This window comes from Natator depressus, chromosome 11, assembly GCF_965152275.1.
Source record: "Natator depressus isolate rNatDep1 chromosome 11, rNatDep2.hap1, whole genome shotgun sequence".
In the NCBI taxonomy this organism is placed as follows: Eukaryota; Metazoa; Chordata; order Testudines; family Cheloniidae; genus Natator; species Natator depressus.
Genome location: NC_134244.1, coordinates 50,585,556 through 50,611,885, shown reverse-complemented (window position 1 = coordinate 50,611,885; position 26,330 = coordinate 50,585,556). Strand labels below are relative to the sequence as shown.

At 37.9% G+C, this 26,330-nt stretch overlaps 1 protein-coding gene across 8 annotated transcripts in view; it reads right to left on the bottom strand.

The window, feature by feature from the left end:
* Positions 1–773: 773 nt before the first annotated feature.
* GULP1 (GULP PTB domain containing engulfment adaptor 1) overlaps positions 774–26,330 on the bottom strand; it is a 277,029-nt gene continuing 251,472 nt past the window's right edge. For all 8 annotated transcript variants that reach the window (XM_074967752.1, XM_074967757.1, XM_074967751.1 and 5 more), the window contains 3 exons: positions 25,488–25,626; positions 17,218–17,312; positions 774–3,059 (listed from right to left, as the gene is read on the bottom strand). In XM_074967752.1, the coding sequence (XP_074823853.1) occupies positions 2,988–3,059; positions 17,218–17,312; positions 25,488–25,626 (306 nt within the window). In that variant the 3' untranslated portion in view covers positions 774–2,987. The remainder of the gene's footprint in view (positions 3,060–17,217; positions 17,313–25,487; positions 25,627–26,330) is intronic.

Below are 26,330 nucleotides of genomic sequence, written 5' to 3'. Positions count from 1 at the left end.
CTTCACCAAGGCCTGCAGCCTGGGGGTTTATCAGGCTGGAGCTCCCCAGCTCCCTTTGCCCTTCCCCAGCACTGCTCTACTTCAGGTACCTTGCTCCCAGCCAGCTAGCCCTTCTCACTCCAGGGCTAGAGTGAGACTCTTTTCCCAGTTCCTCCCTCACAGCCCTCTTAACAGGGCTAGCTAGACCCTGATTGAGCTGGCCACACCTGTGGTCAGCTACTCAGTCAGCTTTCCCCAGCTGTTCTCTCTCCTCTTATTTCAGGAATGGGGTAACCACCCCATTACAGGCACTATGACAATTTAAACAAGATAAGGATCAGTCCCCCTACCTTTATTAGTATTTTTGCGTGACAGGCAAAGAATGAAAACAAGACTTGTGATTTGGGGGAGCAGAGCATATTTCTACTTACCTGTATGAAATATCAGGATGTATGGGACATGAGACATCTCTTATTATTGGAAACTTTCTCTAACCCATGAAGAAGAGGTCAAATTACAGTAAGTAAGAGTAACCTTACAACAATTTACACCTGCCGAGGATCTCCCACAATGTGTAAAGCTAAGCACATGTGTAAGACTTTCAAGTACTGGGTCCCTTGCCATGCAATTCTTGGCTTATTGAGATGGTGTTCATGTGCCTTTCCCACCACTGAGTTCTGTGTATTTTACTGAATTAATAGTATGTTCTACAATGCAATTTATTTAAAAACATTTATTTTAGGCAAAATTAAACAGACAATTGAGATTACATAGAAATACAATTTTGAACCAGATCACGAACCATTTTCATTAAAAATGCACTGTTGATTTAAGTATTTTTGTACTGATCAATTTATATAATATTTAATCATGCCGTTTGCAGAGTCAATTGCCATAAAAATCAGTAAAGAAAAAGGTTTCTTAAAATGTGCAAATATCTTAGTATTGTGTTACCATTGATAGTAAATGGCCACTAAATATATGCTTATTACATAAAGCTTTTTAAAGTACAATAAAAATACAAATTCTATTTGTTAAAAAAAGCCATTGATATGGCTACTAAACATCCTCATTATACAAATTCCAAAATACTATAAGACAAACAAAATTATAAAGACTTTTGCTTATGAAACATATACTACTCTATTTGTTAGTGATTATACGTATGTGTGAGTGCGTGCGTGTGTGTATATGTATATGAATGTTGAGCAAAGAATAAGAGAGGAAGACTTACATAAAGTAGAACATTAAGATCCCAGTTCAGCAAGTTACTTAAGCACATGCCTAACTTCAAGCAAATGAGTAGCCTCCACTGATGCTAATGGGACTACGCTTATACTTAACATGACATATGTGCTTAAGTACTTGGCTGAATTGGGGCCTAAGCATATATGCTTAAATGTAATATTGCATAAATGCATTTTTTTTTCTGTGTAAACCTTAAGACAATAAGCTCAAAAGCAACATTTCATGAACTGGTTAGTCTCTAAGGTGCCACAAGTACTCCTTTTCTTTTTTCTTTTTACGAATACAGACTAACACGGCTGTTACTCTGAAACCTGTCAAAAAAGTGAGTCTTTCTGGGGGAAAAAAGACCCCAACCAACCCTACTAAAAATCCCCTGAAAGTTCTTTTTCTACTTATGTGTGTTGTTAAAGGGGGGGGGGGGGTTAATGAGGGTTTTATGGATGGAAGGGAATATCCTTAGCATAAAATTTGGGCATGATTTGTACATACTGAACAAAATCATGGCAAAGTATAAACATTGAGGAACAAATTCGTGGCTGAATGCAAACATTCACAAATCAAATGTCCACTTATTGTTTATGTTAAAGGGTAACGAAAAGTATGCAAAGACAAGTCAACAACATACTAACACCTAGCAGCAATATTTTGTGTGTGTGATTATTCATCATAATGCAAGAATCTTACTTCCTTTAAATATTTTTAATATCTAGCTCTTTGTGTGACCTATTTATGGGTATTTAAGGTTTCATTAGTAGCTTGCACTGAGTTGTTGCCGTAAGCTGTAATGCAGCATGACATTTAACAGTAACACTACACTGTTTCTCGACATATGAAGGCCCCATCCCCGCAAACACGTTAGCATGCGAGTACTTTTACACACGAGTAGCCCCAGTGAATGCAGTGGGGTTACCACATGTTCTTTAGGATGAAGGTGTTAGTTTTCAGAACATTAAATATAGCTGTCATGTAATGAATTCCAAATTGCAAACATGATACAATATGTGCAACTAGCTTAGCTGTAAAACATCAAACCAGAAATGCATAGCATTAAGTTTGTCCATTTTACAAAATAACTGTAACATGTATACTAGACCTCCCTAATGCACTTACCAAACATTAGCTAGCATATTGACAATTAATCTGTTATATTTACTTTTTAAAATGTGAATTAAAGGCCTAAAATATTACAGCTGTAATAGACTAACAATAACATTATTCATATAGTATAGTGATTGTGTATAGTTAACTCGAATTAATTACATGGCATCCAGATTTAATTGTTATGTACATACTAATTTTCAGTATGTTTTACTTCCTTAATTGGTATTTAAAATTTTTACTGTACAATACTCATCCTATTGACCTGAAATTAAATAGTGGCTTGAGGTGATTAATTTTAAAATGTCACCAGGCAAATATTATGCAAAAATTATATTGTCTTCTAACAGAAAGGTATCTATGAGTTCATTAAAGGACTTTCCCAGCTTAAAGTGAATACTCATTAGGTATTGCAGATGTCTGTCCAAGTATGAGAGCGAGAAATACAACAGTGTAATTTAATTCATATTTCATATACAAGTGTGACTTTTTACATTTGTACAGGGAAATATTGAACCTAAGTTGGAGTTTTACAGAAGCAAACTTCACAAGAGTTAACATGTTTAAAAATATAATTTTTGGCACATGAATAACATCTATAATACTTGTTTTGAATTAAAAATAAAGGATCATATTAGAATTTCCAACGTCTGGTCTTGGCATCAGCACCTGCTGTCTAGCGGGTCCAGACAAAATACTGTGCCTTCAAGAGTTAGTCCCATTTTGAACCCCTCCTGTAAAAAAAAATCAGATATAGTTAATACAAAGATAGTCTTTTTCCACATATATAAACCCCAATCCTGCAAACTCCTGAATACACGCTTATCTGTAGGCATATAAGTAGTCCTCATAGGCTCCAGTGGCACCATTCATGTGAGTCAAGTTAAACAATTTTGTAGGAACAGGTCCCAAGGATGCAAGATGTCAGTGCCAGAAAGTCAGAATCTTTTGGCTTTGTGCAAAAATGCAAATTGAATTTAAAATGAACATCACATAGTGAATCATGCACATTTTTAAAAAATGGTCATATTCCAAGGCTGAGTTTTAATAAGTTCCTTTTAATCAGGGTAGGTGCAGAAGAAAAAAATGTAGCACAAATACATAAATGTCTTAAAATACTACATGAAACAGAGTGCAAATACACAATATGCACCTAAAACACAAAATGAATAATATCAAGTGGTAAAAGAATGAAAGAATGGTTTGTAGCTATGCTAATGTGAAAAACTTCTGAAGATTTAATGGCATATAATGGCATTTTTGGTATTTTACATGTGTTTACTAAACTGCACCGCTACAGACTAGGGACCGAATGGCTAGGCAGCAGTTCTGCGGAAAAGGACCTAGGGGTGACAGTGGACGAGAAGCTGGATATGAGTCAACAGTGTGCCCTTGTTGCCAAGAAGGCCAATGGCATTTTGGGATGTATAAGTAGGGGCATAGCGAGCAGATCGAGGGACGTGATCGTTCCCCTCTATTCGACACTGGTGAGGCCTCATCTGGAGTACTGTGTCCAGTTTTGGGCCCCACACTACAAGAAGGATGTGGATAAATTGGAGAGAGTCCAGCGAAGGGCAACAAAAATGATTAGGGGTCTAGAGCACATGACTTATGAAGAGAGGCTGAGGGAGCTGGGATTGTTTAGTCTGCAGAAGAGAAGAATGAGGGGGGATTTGATAGCTGCTTTCAACTACCTGAAAGGGGGTTCCAAAGAGGATGGCTCTAGACTGTTCTCAATGGTAGCAGATGACAGAACGAGGAGTAATGGTCTCAAGTTGCAATGGGGGAGGTTTAGATTGGATATTAGGAAAAACTTTTTCACTAAGAGGGTGGTGAAACACTGGAATGCGTTACCTAGGGAGGTGGTAGAATCTCCTTCCTTAGAGGTTTTTAAGGTCAGGCTTGACAAAGCCCTGGCTGGGATGATTTAACTGGGAATTGGTCCTGCTTCGAGCAGGGGGTTGGACTAGATGACCTTCTGGGGTCCCTTCCAACCCTGATATTCTATGATTCTATGATACAATTTTTCAAAAAATTCACCATGTGAATCCTTACTAATACTGCTATATTTCTCCAGGGATGGTAAATCCCACAATATATTAAACTCCTTTTTACAATTTTAATAGGGATATTGCTGGGAGATTATCACTTTCAGTTACTGCAGCATCCAGGAGTGCGTAGCTAAGTTAGCTGCCTCATCCCCTGAATTGGATCTAAGAAATGTTGACCTCCTGGTTGAAAAACAAAACAAAACAAAACTACCCTGAATGCTTCAGGACACTGGTGAAGCACTAGAAAACATTCTGTTTCAACAAACTTACTCAGGGGAACTACCTATCTCCACATGGTTCACCAACACTACAGGCTGGAGATGTATGGGGAGGTGGAGACCTCCCCAACTCAAAAGAAATAGGGATATAACAGCCCCTTTTCTCCATTTAACAGAGAGGCTGCAAAACGTCCTAGATCCCATATGGATCACACAACAGTAAAGAAGGCTTCTTATGCCACCTCCTTCGCTCTTCACACATAAAATCCAGGCACAATTTGGCCTTGCATTCTTATATGACATAGCTTATACAGAGGAGACCCCAACGTATAAAAAGTCTAAGTTAATATATACTGGACTGTTATAACAATTAAAACAGTGTCAGTGTACGAGAACGAATAAAATATTCAAGATGTTACACCTGTGTATCTAAATTTGTAGCAACAACTATACCGTTATCATATTGTTTTTGAGAAACGGCATATGATCATACCACTAGGTTGTAGCAAAATCCATACACACAAGCAGTCAGCATTAAAGTTACATAAGCAACCTTAACTTTATTGTTTCCTCACTTCTCAGTGTGGAACCATGGAACTCTAACATTCTCTTTCACCTGGGTCTGTTACCTTTAACAAACACTGTGCAGCTAAATCAACCGTGCAAGTGCTGCACAACCTACCTTCACTCAAAGCGCATTGCTAAAAAGTGAAAAAAATCATACCAGATTCAATGTGCATGTTCAAGGAATACATTTTAAAGGCACATAATTTGGTCAAATCAAAACTGATTGCTATTAGAAAATTCAAAGATGGTTCTCAAGACTATTCTGTATTTTCATGTCAAATTTCAACTTTCTCCTTCTGTGTTCATGGTAGGAGTGTTTAAAAACAAATTAAAGGCCAGATTCTGCCACCCTTTCATTGAGAAGTACTTTACACCATCAGTAATCCCATTTACTCTAGCAGGACTACTTGTGAAGTAAGATACTACTCAATGTAAGTAAGGGCAGGAATCTGACCCAAAGCATTTTGTTTTTATGATGGAGAAAGTGTTTTTGTTCTCTTTCCCCACTCTCCTCATCTTAAAAAATGCTGAACTACTTTGGCTTGAACTTTAAAAGAAACATCACTTTTGAGCAGAGACGAAGCCTGGAAAATTTCATTCTGATAAGTGAAAATATTGCATTTACGAGCAATTGGAAGAAAAGTAGGGGGCTGAATGGAAAGGCCAAGATAATTTTAACCACAGTAGCTCCTGCTGTAATGCTCATTTCAGGTTTTTCCTGATAGTAGGATGTACTTGGGAAATGTTGCTGATGCGGTATGAAGTAAACAGTATGTGTTTTTATGAAGCATCTAAGACAAAATAATCATTTTGAAGTCACCCTTACTGTGGTTAGATATAAACTCAAACTCTGAAGATATAGTCTCCTATTTATGTACACTTGTAACTCTCATTAGGTTGTCATGAATAAATAGCATGCATGTGTTGTACATCAAAAAGATACCTTTTAAAGATAAAAGGAAAATCACAGATTCAGCTAGCCTCAACTCATGAAAAAATTCAAGTCACATGCTAGAATTTAAAATGTCAAAATATTTAATAATCCCACTTGGGATTATTAATGGCTGGAAAATAATATTAAGAGAAATAAAATAAAGCTCAAGGGGTTTAATTATAATGTGGTCTGAGATTTTCCAAGCAAAAGATTTTTCTAACAGCAATTTCTACCAAGATCAGGCCAGAATCACTATTATGGTTCAGCAAGACTAAGCAGCTGTAGACCTGGTTGAAGCAGCCTGGGTATATGACTGTGTTGCATTGCCTGGGTGGCATAAAGTAGCCAGAGCATGTTGGTGAATTTGACCCATTTTTTTATGAATTTCATAAGAGCTGGCAATGCAGAAGGAAAGCACAAAAGCCTTAAACACAGAATAATTGTTCTAAGCAAACACAATAATCCAGTTAGAGGCTGTGATGTTATATGATTAAAATAGGACCACGTAGATCATTGTTGTTACCACTGTTATATCATTGCATCAACTCTTGTACAAAATGTGACATGTAAGGTGTCTATGAAAAAGTTATGGTTTGCTGAATATTACTATCTTATTTGTATGGATGTATCATGTTTGTATCTGAAGTTATGAATATTAACTATGTACCTGTATTTCAAGTGTTTGCTTCTGTGGTAACATCCACAAGGTATTTAGTCAGCACATTGTGAAGGGACTATTCAAGTTGAATGGCCCATCAAAGAACACTTAACTCACAATGGACCATGGAAGACGCCTATCCACAATGAGGGTCTTTCATGTAAACCTTCTAAGGAGAGTGTAGATAATGGCCTCTGCTATGACTAAGCAAAGCATGCATGGACATGTGACTTGCCCATATGACTCCAAACTGCATCTTGTTACCTGTGATTTTCCAGACTAGAACAATGGGTTTCCGTCCACATAAAAGGCCCTGAAAACATTCCCAGTTGGACTCTTTCCTGCTCAAATGTCTGGACGATGAACTTATACTAATGGGAGCATTCTAACCAAGGGGCTGAGGACCTTGCAATTATTTGGGAGCAACCAGAGACTTAACTAGTTAACAGTTTATTCCATCACTGCTACAAGCCTGATCCAAGAACCTTGCAATTATTGTATATATTTGATTCTTTTAACCACTTTTAACTCTCAACTTTCTTTCTTCCTTTTTATAAACAAACCTTTAGATATTAAGGAGTACTTGTGGCACCTTAGAGACTAACCAATTTATTTGAGCACAAGCTTTCGTGAGCTACAGCTCACTTCATCGGATGCATACTGTGGAAAGTACAGAAGATCTTTTTATACACACAAACCATGAAAAAATGGGTGTTTACCACTACAAAAGATTTTCTCTCCCCCCACCCCACTCTCCTGCTGGTAATAGCTTATCTAAAGTGATCACTCTCCTTACAATGTGTCTGTAGTGGTAAACACCCATTTTTTCATGGTTTGTGTGTATAAAAAGATCTTCTGTACTTTCCACAGTATGCATCCGATGAAGTGAGCTGTAGCTCACGAAAGCTTATGCTCAAATAAATTGGTTAGTCTCTAAGGTGCCACAAGTACTCCTTTTCTTTTTGTGAATACAGACTAACATGGCTGTTACTCTGAAACCTGTCTTTAGATATTAGATACTAAAGGATTGGCAGCAGCATGATTTTTGGGTAAAATCTGAGTTATATATTGGCCTGGGTATGTGGCTGGTTGTTTGGGATCAGAAGAACCCTTTGGTTGATGAAACTGGTTTTAAATAACCACTCATCATTAAGTCTAGTGTTGGAATCCCTAAGGAGACTGTTTTTGTGACTTCTTGTTAGCCAGTGTGGTGAAACAGACGTTTATTTTGTTGCTGGTCTGGTGGGAGAATAACCAGCAGTTTTGAGGTGTGTCTGCCCTATTTCTCAGCAGTTTGTCCTGAATTTGTTATTCTCAGTTGTGACCCACAGAGGCTTGGTGACAGAGGCCAAATACAAACCTGGTGTAAGTGGGCACGTCTCAGTTAAATGCAATGAATGGAGTTGTGTCCACTTACACAAAGGCTAATGCCCTGGCCTTGCACACATTACCAGTGTTGGTACAACACATACTCTTCATGACTTCAAGGGGAGCACTCTGATGAATAAGGACTACTTACATAAGTAAAGCTTACAGAATCAAGCCCTAAATTTGCTCTGCTAACTTTTAAAACCCTCAGTTAAATATGTATGAAACCTTTCCTGAGCTCTTAAAACATACAAAGAACTGATTCATTCCTGATGTTGCAAAGGGGAAAATCTGCATGCTCTCCAGTGCTCATTGGTGCAGGTACACCAGCAGAGAGACTACAGAGATTCATCTGCCATGGAGGACAGCTTTAAACTCCAGCTAGGGCCATGACAAAAATGGTACCTGAGGAGACACACTGAAACCTGTGTATTTGCAGGGTGTCCTGTCCTTGTCACTGCACATTGTGAGAAATGGCACACAGCACAGGGGAGTAGTGCTTTCAGGTGCCTCAGGCCAGTGTGATCCCTGCTGTAGGTGGGGAAGGAATGAGCCAGGCCCTCCATTTTTGAAAAGCACTTTAGGGAGATTTTGGAGACTGTGCTGACAGTGCAGGACCCTCCTCTTTTCAAGCTTTGTTTTTGGGCTCCAATCTCCCAACTCTTATTGGTCATCAGAAACAGAGCAGCTGTTTTCACTTATTTCTGTCTTTTTAGTCCAAACTGATGTTTTGTTACTTATCACCTGTTGTGTGCAGCATGTTTTGCCTTTTACATATTTCTAGCCTATTTCTTGCCTGACGAATTTATTTTGTTTTTGTTTCCAACCGTCTCCATTGTCTGTCCCTCTGTGACCTGGCTCTACCCTTTCCATCACAAAGTTTAGGCCTCCAGTCCTTTCTAAACTTTCTCCAATATTCTAAATTTACAAAGCAAACAAAAATAACTCAATGTGCATATGTCTATAATATGAATGGCAAAGAGAATGGGATAAATTACACAAAGTTTGATCCATTCAAATAATTCATGTACCATATTGTATCAGAGTTTTATTAATATGTCTTTTGTCCTTTATGATTGTAATTAGCAAACTTCGGGACTAAAGGAAAGTGCTGGTTTATCTGCCAGATACTTAACTAATACCATACATAAAAACCAGCTTTCTTGAATAATAAGGATTTCCAAAAAAGGCAAGATATTATTATAATGCCAGGAACTACAGTGTTAACATGAATAGACTTAAAAATCATCGGACTCAATAGATTATCATAGTGGCCCTTTCTGGCCTTGGAATCTATGACAAACACAGGAAGTAACTGTCCTGCTCCATTCAGCATTGGGGAGGCCTCAGAGTACTGTGTCCAATTCTGGTCACCACACTTCAGGAAAGATCTGGACAAATTGGAAAGAGTCCAGAGGAGAGCAGCAAAAAATGTAACAGGGTTAGAAAATATGACCTATAAGCAAAGGGTAAAAAGACTGGGCATGTTTAGTCTTGAAAAAAGAAAACTGAGGGGGCATCTGATAACAGTCGTCAAATATGTTAAGGGCTGTTATAAAGAAGATGGTGATCAATTGGTCTCCATGTCCACTGAAGGTAGGATAAGAAATAATGGGTTTAATCTCAGCAAGGGAGATTTAGTTTATATATTTGGAAAATCTTTCTAATTATAAGTGTCAGTTAAACTCTGAAATAGGCTTCCGAAGGAGGTTGTTGAATCTCCACCAGTGGAAGTTTTTAAGAACAAGTTGAACCAACACTTGTCAGGGATGGTAAGGTTTACTTGGTCCTGACTCTGCCCAGGGGGCTGAACTAAATGACCTCTCAAGATCCCTTCTAGCCCTACATTTCTATGATTCTTAAATAGGCTTCTGTAAACAGTTGTCCTTATCAAGAATGCACCATTTGGAAGATATGTTTAGATAGGACTGTTAACCCTTATCAAAAGCATTCTATCAACACCAGGGTCAAATCCTGCTCTCCTTACTTACCAAATTCCCATTGAAAGCATGGAGTAAAACTCAGTAAGGACATCAGGACTTGGCCTAAAATCTGGCTGACAATGGCACAAATAAAAGTAGTAGAATGGCATAAAACTTCAATCCATTTAGTTCCTGACTTAAATGAACTACAGTTTGGAATGATGATTATATTTCACAAATTATTACCTTTTTCAGAGTGTTCATTTTTATACATTTTGGCAAAAATATGTGGGTAGAGTCAATATTTTCCTAAAAGTAACAAGATGTTGATACCAATGAAAAAAGGAAAATTTAACATTTTTTCCCTTTATTTAAAATGCAAAAACTATTATTTGTGTAAACTAAAAAGGTGCTTATGTCTGTCTAGTTTAAAGCATCTTCCCCACACAAATACTGATGATTAGCTTTACGTATTATTCACATATTTTTATAACTATTTTACATTTTTTAAAAATGTACAGCAGATTTGTAAAGAAAGTACTTCCTTCCTCCTTAAATCACATCCTGTCTGCCTTATTCACATAAGTAATTCCACTGGCGTCAATTAAACTAATTGATTAACGTGACGAGTGTCACATAAATGTCAAACAGCCCATGGATTGCTTGAAATCTCTCCCATTTTACTTTTGAAGAAGAGGAGCCCTCAGAAGTGTATAAAAATTTAGACTGACTTTTTCAGCTTCTTTCAAGAGTTCTCTTCTCTCAAAAGTGGGCTGAATTTAATCTGACAACTCTTTGTTTGACGTTTAAACATATATATATTTTTTTTGTAATCTGCAGATCCAACCTGTCAAGCACAGCACTAGCCTTTAGAAGTTTCCATGGGCATATCATGCTCTTGAATGTGATCTTAGATTCATAAATTTGTTTTTCTTTTTTAAACCTGCTTATAAGTTTGGCCAGCAGCTCTTTAAGGTTCTATAGTTCACACCAGCTTGGCTATGATATTTCTTCTGTCTAAGCTTCATGGGGGAAGAGGGGAAAACAACAGGTACCCCCCTAGCTTGCTGACTCCCGTTATCCTCTGCAGAGTCTAGGTAACAGGAGAAGGGGTGTTAACTGTGCTGTGAAGTCAGATGAACTCCCTTTTGCAAGGAAAGGGGATGATCTGGGTGATGAGAGTGCCCTTTGTGTGCATCTATGGAGGTGAGATGATTTATAAAGCCATGGGATACTTTTACTTTAATAATTTCTCTTATCTGTAGCTCTCACAGTTAACTCAGAACAATCAAAGCTTTGTGCAGGCTTTCAGGCACACAATTCATATTCACAGGTTTTAAGAAATTATATGGGTTAAGGTGCTGTATATTATTATGAAACCCAGATTGCAGTGTGTATATCTCCCTTCACCTTTCACTCCCAAAGACCAACACTTTCAGCTGTAATAATAATGATGTCAGTTGAAATGCCAGGGCTGGAGAAAAATGGATGAGCATTTATGCTTTGTTTCATTATTTTTGAAAAGCAGGATTATTTTAGAAGTCAGAATATTCTTTTTAAAATAATGATATTAAATATGTTATGGGCAGTCAATAAATTATTTTTCATAATATTTGTTGTACATAAAATAGTATTTAATATCTGTAATACACAACATTTTTTCATTGAAAGGGAATCATGTACAAGCACAACACATTGAAATATATTATTTGTATCATTATATATATATGTGCTTTAGCTTCTGCAAAGAGGCAGGATTTTTTTTTACTGAAGATGCTGCTGTCCCAATAAAACAGCATGGTCACCATGACTTTGTAATTTCTTCCTGAATTTTTAAAGTGCAAGCAGTAATTGTGTCAATAACCCTGGAAATCACTCCCCATTGGGTCTGAAATAGCTCAAATCTGTTGATCTCAAGGGCACCTAACCATGCCCATCTCCAGTCTTTGGGGAAGGATGGGTACATTGAAGGCTGCGATCTGTGGCTGGGATCATGGTAAGAAACTCCCCTTATTAAGCAAACTGCATATTCTGCACTACCTTCGATTTCCAAGTTGAGTTAATGAGAGCCCCAAATTCGGCATATTTTAGTGGCGTAATTTGAAGTGATGAAAGCATGAATGACAATAGCAATGTCCGTATTCAAACATATGGTTTCAATTTCTAGGAGACATAGAGTAGAAAAAGCACTGTCCTGGCCAGGGTGGCCACATGACTGTTTAACAGCAGAAGAGGATCAAACAGGACCACCAGCTTGTGAACTTTGGTACCAAATGGTGGATAAACACACTCAGTTAAAGGACAGCATATTTTTCAGTCACTTCCTTCATCCAAGCACTGTCATTTCAATCTTGTCCAGACTCAATTTCAGTCAGCTAACCATCATCCATTCCCTAATAGCTAGTACACATTGGGTAAGTCATTCAGGAGCCCTGCCACAGTCAGATGAAACAGAAACAGAGATGAGAGCAAAAAGCGTAATGGAAACACTGTAGCTCATGGCCTCTTGATTATGCCTCTTAAGGGCCAATTATACATACAAAAGGCAGGGAGAGAGGGAGAACTCCATGTGATAGATCCTTGATGCAGAAAAGCAATTGCCCCAAACTACCTTCTGGGATGTCTCTAAGAGGTAAAAACCCAGGGCTGGTCTACACTAGAAAGTTAGATCCATTGTTGCTCAAGGATATGAAAAATTGACACCCCTGAGTGATGCAGTTAAGCTGACCTAAATGCCAAAGAAGCTAATGCTAGATTGATGGAAGAATTCTCTCAGGAGGTAGATTTACTACAGTGATGGGAGGGGTTCTCCTGTCGCTGTAATAAGTGTCTACGCTGAAATGCTACAATCGTGCAACTACAGAGCAGCAGCTGTGCTGCTGTAGCGTTTTAAGTGTAGACATAGCTCAAAGCCAGTGAAAGGCCGCCCCCTTTCAGAGCAGATCAGCATCATCTCATGACAACTGGTATTGCACACAGTGGCCAGATTTACCAATATGAGTACAGACACCTGATCTACAACGTTGAGAGCAGAGGATAGGTTACCAAACCAACTAGGGCAGTCTTGGGGAAATAGGCCTGTATCCACTTTGGAAACCTGAGGAATCTAGATGCTTGACCAGCTCTAGCAAGGACACACACTAGTGATTCCAATCATTTTTCAGTCATTCAGTGGCCAGCACTGCAGAGATGTAGCACAGTCCTGAGCTCAGGTAAATGGTAGAACTTTCTGTTTTTTAATCTAGTTGACTTGTTTTTCATTGTCAGTCTGACTGCACCCACTGGGCTTAAAGCAGCACAGACCCAATGATCCAATGGCAAATTTACATGTATTTGAGCAGATAATGATCTCTATCTAACTGTGATTGATTTCAGGAAAAATAAAGTCAAGCCTCGTATTGCATTAGGAAGAGAAAGAAGAATGGCCACAGCTTCTGAAAGCTGTATAAGATCAACTGAAGTGAGACTTTAGAATATATAACAGCTGCTGCTGCTATAATTTGTGAATTGGGAAAGTTTCCATCCATGTAACATCCTTTAAGAAACTTCAAATTCAGGAGATTAGAGAATATGGAAAGACTAATTTGATTTATGTGTGAAGTATGGTAAAAACACAGAGGGATGAAAATGTTTCAGCAAAACAGAGGGAATGTGTGTCATTCTGTACCTTGGGGGAGTGTCCTGGAACCCCCATATTCCTCATTTTCATATAATCATGATCTTACATATAAAAGCATACCTTGTAAGGTATCAGGGGAAAGGTTATGATCTGCTGAAAGTCATTTCTCTATCCATATATGTGTATCATTAATGCATATGAAGTTATGAGAATTGTGTTGTATGGTGGTCACTAAAACATGCTGTAAATTGGGGAATCAGCCAAATATTAGCTCCCCAGAGGCAACAGCAAGGAAAGTAACCAACACCAGATCGGGGTATCAATCAACCCATCAACAACCATTGTCCAGCAAGGGAGCTACAATGCAATGACTCACCTGCATGAGGCCACACCAAGGGAATTTCTCAACTTTGCCTGAAGAATCAGCAATGCACCCAGACATGCCTGGACTTGTGTTTTCCAAGCACATGGACTGAGGGTATAAAACAGAGAGAGTGGCCATGTGCTGGGCCCTTCTCCTGCCCTCACCTATGCTGCAAGCACCTAAGACACTGAGAAGAAGACAAGACTCTAACAGAAGAGATTGGCCACGGTTTAAGGAACAAACCTGTATATTAAGGACTGCAATATCCAGTGGGGTGAGAAAAACTGCTTAATCTAGCTGCTGCCCCATCCGATAGGATTGAGACTTTAGACTGCATGCTTATATTTTATTTCTTTTGGTAACTAACTCTGACTTTTTGCCTATCACTTAATATCACTTAAAATCTATCTTTTACAGTCAATAAATTTGTTTAACTGTTTATCTTTACCAGTGAGTTTGTCTGAAGTGTGTGGTAAATCTGCTCAGGTTTGACAAAGGCTGGTATATAACCACTTTCCATTGTTGAAGTAGTGAATCAATTAATAAATCTTCACTGCCTATCTTGAGCAGTGCAAGATGGTATATTCCTCTGGTATGGTGCTGGGGGGATTTGGCTCTGGTGCCTTTCTCTGGGTGATTCATGAGTGGATCTGGAAGCATTCATGCAATCTAGCTGGGTGTCGGGCTCCACATGCTGTTGTGCTGAGTGACCACAGTGCCGGGGGGGTTTGCTGTTGGTCCCACAGTCCCAGGCTACACCCCCAGAGGATCCTGTCACAGAATGTTTACCAGAGATGTGTCTGAGCACATGTCTGGATTTTGACCATTCCTAAAAGGTCGGGTTCATGGTGACAGTGGAAAGATCATAATTGTGAAATATGGACCAAAATTAAAGTTGGATTTGGAAAGATACCCAAAAGTGCAGAGAATTTAATTTGAGCCCATCTTTTTTTGGCAATGCTGACAGTAATAACAAGCAGCAGCTACTTAGTGCTTTTTTATCACCTGTGTTTTACTGATGCTCTTGTTATGCCTTCACTCTTTGTCTGTCTCCTACAGTACCTGCTATAAAGATATACTAACTCTGTTTACTGGAAATTACTTAGAAATTCCCCACTTATATCAGTAGGTTTATGTTCTCTTGAATGATCAGCTGTTCTAAGTTGTCATCTTGCCTTCACTGCTGAATTCTATGTAAACTGTCTCCCTGGACAGACAACCAATAAATAACAGTATTATGTATTATTAGATCAAATACACACTTATTGAAACTCAGAAAATCTATATTTTTACAAAGTGAATGAGTACAAACATGCTGGCTCTACATACATGTCTACTATAGAGAATAAATGAGGCCTTCAGTTTTGTCTCATATTCCCCATTACTGCCATATTCCTCAGAACATGTGGTATTTGGCCTCACTAGGTTTCTTGGAACGGGAACTGCTTATGTTTTTCTTCTTCCTAATTCTTTTCACATCTTCACTGACTCCTTAGATAGGCTTGTGGGCCCAAGAAACCACCCATGACTTTTCTAAGGTGCCAAACTTGCCTATCATGCACTGTTTCATATTTCTTTCCATTTAAAAATAGGCGAGCAACTGACTGATCTTAATCAAGAACTAATTTATTATATAGATCTTAGAATACAAAAGCTTAATGTCAACAATTTTGCCTCCGAAGTTCAAGTGTGAAATGGAAGCAAAAAAATTCCACAGGTTTTTCAACAGCCCTATATTTTCATATGCCAGCATGGAAGATGCCTCATATTGTGTCAAAAGATCATGCAAGAGAAATTAACACGAACAGCCAAGACAGAAACATCCTCCCCCTCCAGATACATTTGGGTAGAATAGATTGATAAATAATATTTGCCTGAAGAGACACTTTCACTAGCATTGGTCTGATGATGAAAATGTGAAAGTTAACTTATACAATACCAGTGTAAGTGCGTAAGGAAAAAGCAACCATATTTAAATAAGGAAATGAACAATTGGGAGAAAAGTCTATAAATTATGACTTGAAAGACAACTCCCCCGCCCCAAACCACCAACCAACCAATCCCCTCTTAAAAATAACAAAGCCCCCAAAAACATTTGCATAAAAATGGTCCTGAATTACAGACATAAAAAAGATGTCAATTATACAGCATGCCCATTCTTTAGGATTTTAATTATAACAAGTTGATTTAATATTAATATTAAAATACGATATACCAACCATCGCTGACGCTAAACACCCAGGAAAGCACAAGAAGATAAAAGAGATATTAGAAATAGTACAAAGAAATATAAACATGTTTTAGGGGTCTTTTTTGGCCTAAACCATTGATTTATGCTAGCATTCTTTATAGGATGATATCACATGCATTATGCAATCAAATTCAACCCCCTTTGTTGGAGAAATTATTTAAACAATGCTGTGGAAATTCCACAGTAGAACTGTTCTAGCTAGGTTTTCCTGATGCCGAACCTCTGAGTGATATTTCTCATGTCTTATTAACTTTAGCTTTGACCTTATTCTATGCAAGTATTAGTACTAGTGCTAGTCAGAAACTTGAATTCCCAGTCCACAATAAATTTCGAAATGAAATAGTTGTTACAAAACGGAACGATAAATGAAATTTCAACATTTCCCATCAAGGGGAATTCCAAAGTTTCACTGTAACCTTTTCTAAACATTTCCAAGTCTCCCCGAGCTGCCCATTACTTGGGAGCCTCCAGCTGCCGAGGAACCTGGGCTGCCAAGGAGCCAGGCAGGTAAGCTGGCAGAAAACTAGGCAGGCTTCTACTGGAAACTTGCCTAGTTTCGCTTAGAATTTTGTCAAAATCAGGATGGTCTTGCAGAACATTTTTATTTCAACTAAACATCATTTTCTGACAGAAAATATCAAATGATGTCAGAAAATTTCCAGCCAGCAATAATTAGTACACTTAAGTGCCAAATGCATTCCTTCTAAAGACACTGAGAACATTCAAGATTGCCTCAGGGAGTCAAATGTTCAACTCTGATTGAAGGTCAGTGGGATCCCTCCACAAAGATCAAAGTTCATTCTTCTTTGTATAGTAAAGAACAAATCCTTAACAGGCTATATAACAGAAAGACAGCTGTATGATGTATACTTTACCCTTATTAGGTAAGTGTTCATATGCTAATGGAAACCATTTATTGAAATGATAAATAAGTAATTACCTGCATCTCATCTAGTTTGGACTGAATGTCTGGAGGGAAATCTCCTGCTCCACAGCTAAAAGGGTCAAATGGTTCTGCTCCAAAAAGGTCTCTCTCTAGAATGAAAAAAAAAACCATTAAGTCAAGAGTTAGTGACATAAGGAAGGAGTAGCATGGTGCATGGTAAACATGTCTCCCTACAAAATATCCTGAACAACACTTCCAGTCATCCATTTTGTGAACAGCAATGTTTAAATATAAACTTGGAAGCTAGTCTGATTTAGCTTATTTTCCTCCCTTTCTAAGAATGCTACCAAGCTGACGTTTTCACTTCTTCACTTGTTTTCAGTTATGTCTCTTGCATTTTTTTAGGAATGTTCAGTAATTATCATATCATAGCCTCGGTGAAGGAAGTTAGGCCTTATCCCAGTCTCTGAGGTAAGTTCTAATGGCATAGTCCTGCAATTATTGTGTGTGGGAGTTTCACAAATGAAAAAAGGTGCAGAAGTGGGCACCAAGCATTCATCTTTTTTTATTTATTTAATATATGGCAGAAATAGACTCTTGAAAACTATCCAGGTCACCTGTTTGTTGCTTCTTGAAATCAGGTCAGAGGGTTTGGATAAAGACAAATGGCCCTCTCTGTACATACCAGGTAAGGCCTTGACTTGTGACACAGTTCTTTTAGACACAGCTGGTATTAATGGAAACAACTATTAGCCCACAGGCATTTTAGTTTACTCTTACATAAGATTAACATCAAAAAACAAAAAGTAGTGGACCATGAAAGATCAGTTATCATAGATGTCCAAAGAACCTGGATCTGAAATGGAGCAATACATCTGTACACCTCTTTCTGTCAGTGCCTTACAGCAACTTCTCACTATTCATTTTTTCTTCCTAACTAGTCTTTGTTTTTCTTAATTGTGTCACTGTCTATTTTTAAGGTCCAGTCAAGATCCAATATCTTCAATATCACTCTACTGTATTAGTTCAGTATTCTATTAATCTTATTTCATCCGATTTGTAGCCCAGTTCATTTATTTTTTCTCTCCCATCAGGTACAGATGTTTTTTTCTCCATAAAATGAGTGCCATGTAAATATGCTATTCTTATCCAGACTGGAAGCTGGCTAAACTGGTTTTGATAACCATTTTGCTAACACAGTTTAAACATATTGGTTGCATCACTTGCAAAATTAGGTAACTACATCTGCATGGCTGCCAAAAGGAAAGTTCAAACTATATCTTATCTTTTATCCACCAAATCTGCTAACCATGCTATCCAATTATAAAGTGTATTAATTTATGAGTAAAGAGGGCTATTGATACCTGTGATACTATTAGCCCAAAATATGACCTGCAACATTAGAGTCAAGAGGTGGGAGTCAGCAGTCAATTACGTTACACTGAAAAACAAACTACAAAGTATTTTCTAAATCAAGAGACTGCATGTTACAGTATTACTGTTCATGCAATCAATGTTGAAAGAAATTGCACAGGATAAGTACAGAATATAGAATATTAATATATTAATTCTGAAATCTGTTTATAGAACAGTATGTCTAGAGAGCCGTGACTTCCATGGCAATTCTGTGTTTGTGTGTGCATGTGTGTATGATTCACAGAAAATCACAGGTTGAAGTCTTGGCCCCACTTATGTCAATGGCAAAACTCTCTTGACTTCAGGATTTCACCAACAGGCTTGCAAGCCCACTAATGAACAAGACTGTTCCTTGAAGTTTTATCCTATATGTCCATTGCAATGGAGCATGGGTTTTAAACTAACAATTTAGTATTATTACATGGTTTTAAGATATTCTGATTTTAAAATAAAGGATATTAGAGTTCTCATAATGTCTCATTACAAACAACTTAAATTATCATGTGCCACAACATATTTAACTAAAATGACTACTTTTGCATTTTTTCCATGACAGGGCCATGACTTTTCCTTTTTTTTGCCATGATTAACAACTAACATTAAGTATGTCAATATTTGTTGTTTCAAATGGATTTTAAGAGGCTATTTTAATGTTTCTGTCATACTTAACATTAAAGTACTGAAGCAAACTGGAATTTAATTGGTTAACCAGAACCTCACAAACTGTGGTCATATTATAGTCCATGTGGTTATATGATGTGACCTCGAACCTTAGGACCATATCCTGGCCCATGGTGCAGCTCCTTTATGCCACCAGAAAGCTGTCCATTGTACGCAGATACAGACTACCATAGTATAGCAGAATCCTTGGCTAGCATAGAGGCTGATGTAACTGGCCTCTGCACCTCTGGCTTTCTGTACAACAAAGAGGATTTATCTGGGGTGCACTGAAGAGATATGGCTGGAGTACTCTTCAGTTCTGACGATCCCCAGCTGGTAGCCAGCATACGTTGAGCAGCTGAGGGATGCTCTAACTGACAATGAGCGCAGAACCATCATTCTTCTGTAATGTTCAGGAGATTATGTATATTCATTACTATAGATATGAGTTATTCTCATTTTTATTTATTACTTCCATTTCATAATACCAAGAAGATGATACTTTTCAGTGTGACTATTACCCTTGGCAGATAGCTGACGGCAGTCAGTTTTTGATACCATGCCTTACCAAACACCTAAGGCATATATCAGTGAAATGAAAAACCCATGGCTTTTGCATTTCTTAGGGATGAAATATAACTTCACATTATTATTAAAAGGAAGCTTCTGAACATTGGACTGATATGGAATATTTTCAGTTATTCTGGAATATTTCTCATTTGGGCCCAAACCTGCAAGAAGCAGTTCTGCTCAAGTTAATGGAACTACTCACATGAGTAAGGGTTGCAGGTTACAGGGTTTGATCAGTAATTTCCTCCTTTCAGGTGAGGAAATGATTTGTTTCTACTGTTATTGATTTTATGTAACTTTATCCTTCAAAACTAAGCATAGAAAAACTTATTCTAGATGAGGTAAACCATGCCATACATCAGTTTAATTAATGTTCAAAATTAATTTTATAGACACATATCCAGTGCCATATTGAGTAAACTTTCCAATGCAAATTATGTCTGAACACATTCAGTTTCTAAATACCTGTTTTAGGGTTGGGTTTGATCAAATACTATTCTTCGGAGAGGGCTGAAAATTGCTCTTGTACTTTCACAATCTCTCTGCTGTACTTAAAAATAACATTTATTTTTCATGACACGTTTGTGAGTGGATGTAATACTCCGAGTTATGAGAGAAACAGACAACGCTGCCTAGAGCTAACACAATGCCAGGCAGGTGTTTTGCAAGCTTCCCCACACATTTTTCTTCATACAGCCTTGTCCTGAGCAGCCACATTATTGTCGCTGTTCTCCTGAACAGAGGCTGACAGCTGTGTGGTAACTTTGGGCTAGGTAACAACATTTAGGCACAGCTGCACCCTCACCAGGGGATCACCGCAGGCTTGTCTCTCAGAGTTCTTCACCCTGCATGAGGAGTGAACCACTACACCCCTTTAAGGGATACAGCTTCCCTGTGTGACCATCCCACTCTGTGACTGTGAGAAGCCCCTCTGGTCTAAAGAAGTGGAAGACAACATTTCAGTTTGAATGTGTGGCACTTGCCCTGTATGAAATGCAGCCTAACAGCAGGTTAAAAATCAGCAGATACTTAACAAGGAAACTAGTTTTTTGTTACAAAAACAACTATATTACACATATGCATTACACTTAGAGAGAGAAAGGTATAAAAGCAATTTTCAAAACAGGATTTAGAAATACTGCACCTGTCTGTTGTGTTATCTCCATGACTGAGAACAGTCCCTCAATGAGAGTTACCATTGTAATAATACAGTATTTCCCATCCTGATTATGCAGATTAGGATAGAGGTAACACAGATCCTTTTTGACTATCTATGACATGACAAAGCAGGTGATATTCAAATTTGTTGTAAGATAAATTAAAACATGAGAATTTCTCACCTGGAAATTCCTTTTTGCCACTATATAAATCCATTATACACCTACACCTTGAATACTGTGTGCAGTTCTGGTCACCCCATGTCTAATGGATACATTAGAATTGGAAAAAAAGTACAGAGAAGAGGAACAAAAATGATTAGGGGTATAGAACAGCTTCCATATGAGGAGAGGATTAAAAAGACTGGGACTGCTCAGCCTGGAGAAGAGACAACTGAGTGTAGATATGATCAAGGTCTGAAAAATCATGAATGGTGTAAAGAAAAAGTGTTATTTACCCCTTAACATAACACAAAAACCAGGGGTCACCCAACAAAATTAACAGGCTTCAGGTTTAAAACAAGCAAAAGGAAGTACTTCTTCACACAATGCACAATCTGTGTAACTCATTGCCAGCGGTGTTCTGAAGGCCAAAAGTATAACTGGGTTCTAAAAAAATTAGATACATTCAAGGAGGAGAGGTCCATCAATGACCAGTAGCCAAGATGGTCAGGGCTGCAACCCCTATGCTCTGGGTGTCCCTAACCTCTGTCCCCCAGCCAGAAGTGGGGACTGGATGATTGTGTGGATCACTCGATTAATTTCTCTGTTCTGTTCACTCCCTCAGAGGCATCTGGTACAGGTGTCTGTCAGAGACAGGATACTCTGACCCAGTGTGGCTGTTCTTATAGACATATCAGAGAGACACTTTGATGATTTTTTAAAGGATTCTATATTGTTTATTGGAATTTTCACAAAGGAAGTAGCTGAACTCAGAGGTTAATTGGTAACTAAAATAAGAACTGACTAACTGATTTTTCAACCCTTGTATTTGCAATGTCTATATATTGTGGAGGTGAACTTGAAAACTTAATTTAAAATTGAGTTAAACTGAGATTTCTGTGCTCAATAATCCCACTAACCAGGCTGGTGAGACCCCTCTGCATTCAAACAAGTTTTAATTAACTTTTTAAATATTCTTTTTTGGCCTCGCTCTTCCTGGTTTGCTGAAGATCTTTCATAATTTCTCAGTTTGTGACAAAGCTGATAACATAATACTGCTAGAATGAGACTTGTGGTATCGGCCATACCACAGACATAAAGATTCTGGATTATTTCACAAAGGGGAAAAAAAAAGCATTGGCTGGTGGAAGCACTCAGCAAACAATCTGGGTTTAACTATCTTTGCAATTCACCTTAAAGAACCCCATCTTGCATTCTGAGCATTCCCTTTCATAGAAAATTTCTAAATTTTTGGTTTGTTTTCCTAATTCAAACAAAAATAAATTTCAAAGCGTTACAATCCTTCGTGAAACAGAATTGTCATTCTCCACATAGCTCTATCCCATACATAATAGGGATGGGTAGAGCCAGCGACTGAGGCCCCACGAGCCTGGAAGCCGGGGATGTTGAGGAGCTCAGCTGGCATGCTGGCAGAAAGCGAGTCAGGTTTTGAAGGCTATCTGCTAGGCAGGGTTCTGCTGAAATCCTGCCTAAGTTCTGGGGAAGCATCATCAAAACCGAACTGTCTCTGTGAAACATTAAATTTAAACAGATCAGTAAATTTTGAGAACAAAATGCCTCCTTGGGATTCTACTGACCAGCTCTAAAGGGAGCCATTTTTGGGTGGAATGGGAGTGTGGATGGGACATACTATAACTTTCACCAGGAGCCAGCCCCATGAATAGAGGAGGAGGAAAGGTGGCTTAGAGCTTCCTTTGTATCCTTTCTTGAGCTGTAAAATCCCAACTTGAATATAGATTAGTCCATAACACAAATTTATACAGATAAAAGACCCAAATCTGTCCTTTCTGTGCATCCCAAATTGCACTGAGATCAATGAGATTTTGAGAACATAAAGAATATTGCAAGAATATCCCCTATAACTGAAGCATACCAGGCAGCAGAAAGAGAGTTCTAGGCTATGTTTGAAAAGATTTCTACTGCCAGATGCTTAGGATCTGATTCTGCCAGTCTTTGGTGCTACCAAACTACACCAGCTGTCCCACTGAAATCAGTGGAGTATAGCACTATTCAGTGTCAACAAGAGTGGAAACATTAGGGCTATTAGCAATTGTAAAGACACTCAGGAATACCTCAATCATTCAGTGCCTCTTGACATTTCTGGTATATGCACTCTTCTTACCCACTTTTCAGAACATTTGTCACCCTCTGGATTGAAACTAGGTATCCAGGTTATCAGTTCAATTTAAAATTACTTTATTTTCCAAAATTAATTCAAAATGGTTTGTCAATAGTCAGATCAAGACTAAAATATATTTTCTCTATATTCTAGCAGAAAAACAGCTTATTCATTAGAGTAATGGAATTTACAGGCAGACTGGTGCTACTCATTGAACAGACGTTTTCAGAGAACTATCCACAATGACTCCAAGATCTCTTTCTTGAATGATAACAGCTAATTTCAACCCCATCATTTTGTTTGTATAGTTGGGAGGATGTTTTCCAATGTGCATTACTTTCCATTGATCAACACTGAATTTCATCTGCAATTTTGTTGCCCAGTCACCCAGTTTTGTGAGATCCCTTTGTAACTCTTCACAGTCTGCTTTGGACTTAACTTTCTTGAGTATTTAGTATCATCTGCAAACTTCGCCACCTTACTGGTTAGTCCTTTAGCCAGGTCATTTATGAATATGTTGAAAAGTACTGGTCCCAGTTCAGATCCTTGGGGGACCCTTCTATTTAACTGTCTCCACTGTGAAAACTGACCATTTATTCCTACCCTTTGTTTCCTATCTTCTAACCAGTTACTAAGCCATGAGAAGAGCTTCCCTCTTATCCCATGACCCCTTACTTTGTATAAGAGCCTTTGTTGAGGGACCTTGTCAAAATATGGATTTGGTATTTCCTTTATGGATATTTATTCCTTAAGCAGTTAATGAAATCATTAACACACGCAACACCTGACCTCAATGTTAGATGTTAATGACATCAACTACTGCAGTAGTATCATCTCGTGTTCAAAACTCAGGAGTCAGTCCCCCAAAATTATGAGACTGACTTTAAAATCATGAAATTTTAAAACAAAACTAATGTTTGTTCTCATTATCTATTTTCTGGTTTTTGAGCCTTTGAGGTTTACATTTTCAAGATTTTCTTTTCAACCATGAGGGCTAGAAATATACTTTTTAAAAAAATGAAAACTGAGATTATGTTGTATGCAGAGGACTCAGAAGATGGGGCTTTAAGAAAAACACCAAATATGATAAAGCTCTGTATACAATTGCACCACTGCTGTTCAAAAGAAATACAAATACTTTCGTCAACTATAAACAGCCTTTCAGTTCACCGTTAAATGGCAAATTCTCTTGCAGTGTTTTTCTGTTAGGTTAAAGAAATTAAAAGCAGGAATGACCTTAGTCTCATTTACACCACTTTTCTACACTGAGTTAATGGTTAACTTAATCGGAATCACTCCTATTTTACACCAGTGTAACTGTGATAAGAATTAGGTACCATTTCTGGTACCTGGTACCTTTGGGCCTGATTCTACTTCCACTGAAATCAGTGGACTTTTGCCACCGACCTAGATGAAACCAAGAAATGGCTCTTCATGTGTACACTAGGTGGGAAATGTGCAGTGAAACATTCTGCAAGGTCTGCAGATCAAACTGAACCTTGATGTGAGCAGGCAAAACACCAATGACTTCAGTGGACTTGTAGTTGGCCTGAGTTGGGTGCTCTACTTTATTTAGAACATTCTGGGGTCAAAATCTGAGAGCTCAGCAATTCTCAGGATAGGGCTTCTAGACCATGCCAGGCAATAAAATGCAATATTCCTCCATCATGGCAAAATGCTGGAAACAAAATACACTACTTTCATACTGAGATTTTGAGCTTTTATCTTTGTTTCTCATGGATGACATGAAAAGTAACATGAACACTATTACCCCAATAAACTCTGAATATTCAGTTGTGAATCCAACTCTCCGTTCTATACCATCACCACTCTTTCCCCCCTTGCCCCCCACCAAATGGAGGTTTTCAAAAAATATTAATGTTGAGAGCAACAATAAAGAAAATGTAACTGGAAGTCAAAATACTTCCTGGGTTAACTTTTTAAAAAAACCATACTATAAAAAGTAAGGAAGTTTTAATTCCCAACCATCAAATTGTGAATATGATAGTTTAATCAACTAAATGAATTTATTCATTATTTAACTTGGCAGGAACTGCAAAGAATTTGGTTCAGATGGCATAAAAATGAAATGGCATTATCAGACATGTGACTAACAAAAACAGTAAATGGCTTGTCACGAAAATGTCAGTAAACCATTTTAGATGCTTTATTAAAAAAACAATATAAGAAAAAATTAGGTCAGTCATTACAAAACTTACTGATCTCTGCAGATCTACTGGGTACTGGAGGAGGCTGTGTGCCATTGCGAGTAGGTGTTGATGACTGAGGGGATATGGGAGAAAAGGGAACCATATCAAAGATGTCAGTGGAGGGTGATTTAGGTGTCACACTGCCTGCCTACAATAAGGACAATAAATATTAGGGTAATATTTCACATGAAAAAATCACAATACTGTACTTTTCAGCATGCAGAAGAGCTACAGTATCAAAAATAACAGCATGCAAAAACCAGCTCCTGACACCAAGCAAATGGCATTCACAACCAAGAGTTTATGGGACATGCTAAAACCCGAACAGCATTGTAAATTTCACATTTTCAGTAAATCTGAGATAGCCAGAAATAAATGACATTTAGACCTGAAAGAGCTGGAAAGAAACAACTCTAAATTAATAAGAATTTGAATAGAGGTATTATTCCCAAGACCCATTTAAGATAACGGGGCAACAGCAATAGGCTATATATTTGAATGTACAGAAATAGTGACTGAAATTAAAAGATATAATTCCAATATTTTTTTCTTTACTAATTTCTCCTTATATAACATGAGTATTATTTGACAGCCTATGAGAGCTGCTGTCCTCAATGCATGGAATGTATGTTGTGATAAGCAATAACCTGGACATCTAAGACACTGACAAAATGTAATATTAAAATCCAAAATAAAAAAAATTATCCTTGAATGGGGAGCAGAAAATATTTCATTATGAAAGCCCTGGATTTTTTAGCAGACTTCAACAAATACTGGATAAGCAAATAAGTTACTATGGTTCCAAATTCACATTGAAATAAAAAACATGAATCACAGCTCATACAGCAGTTC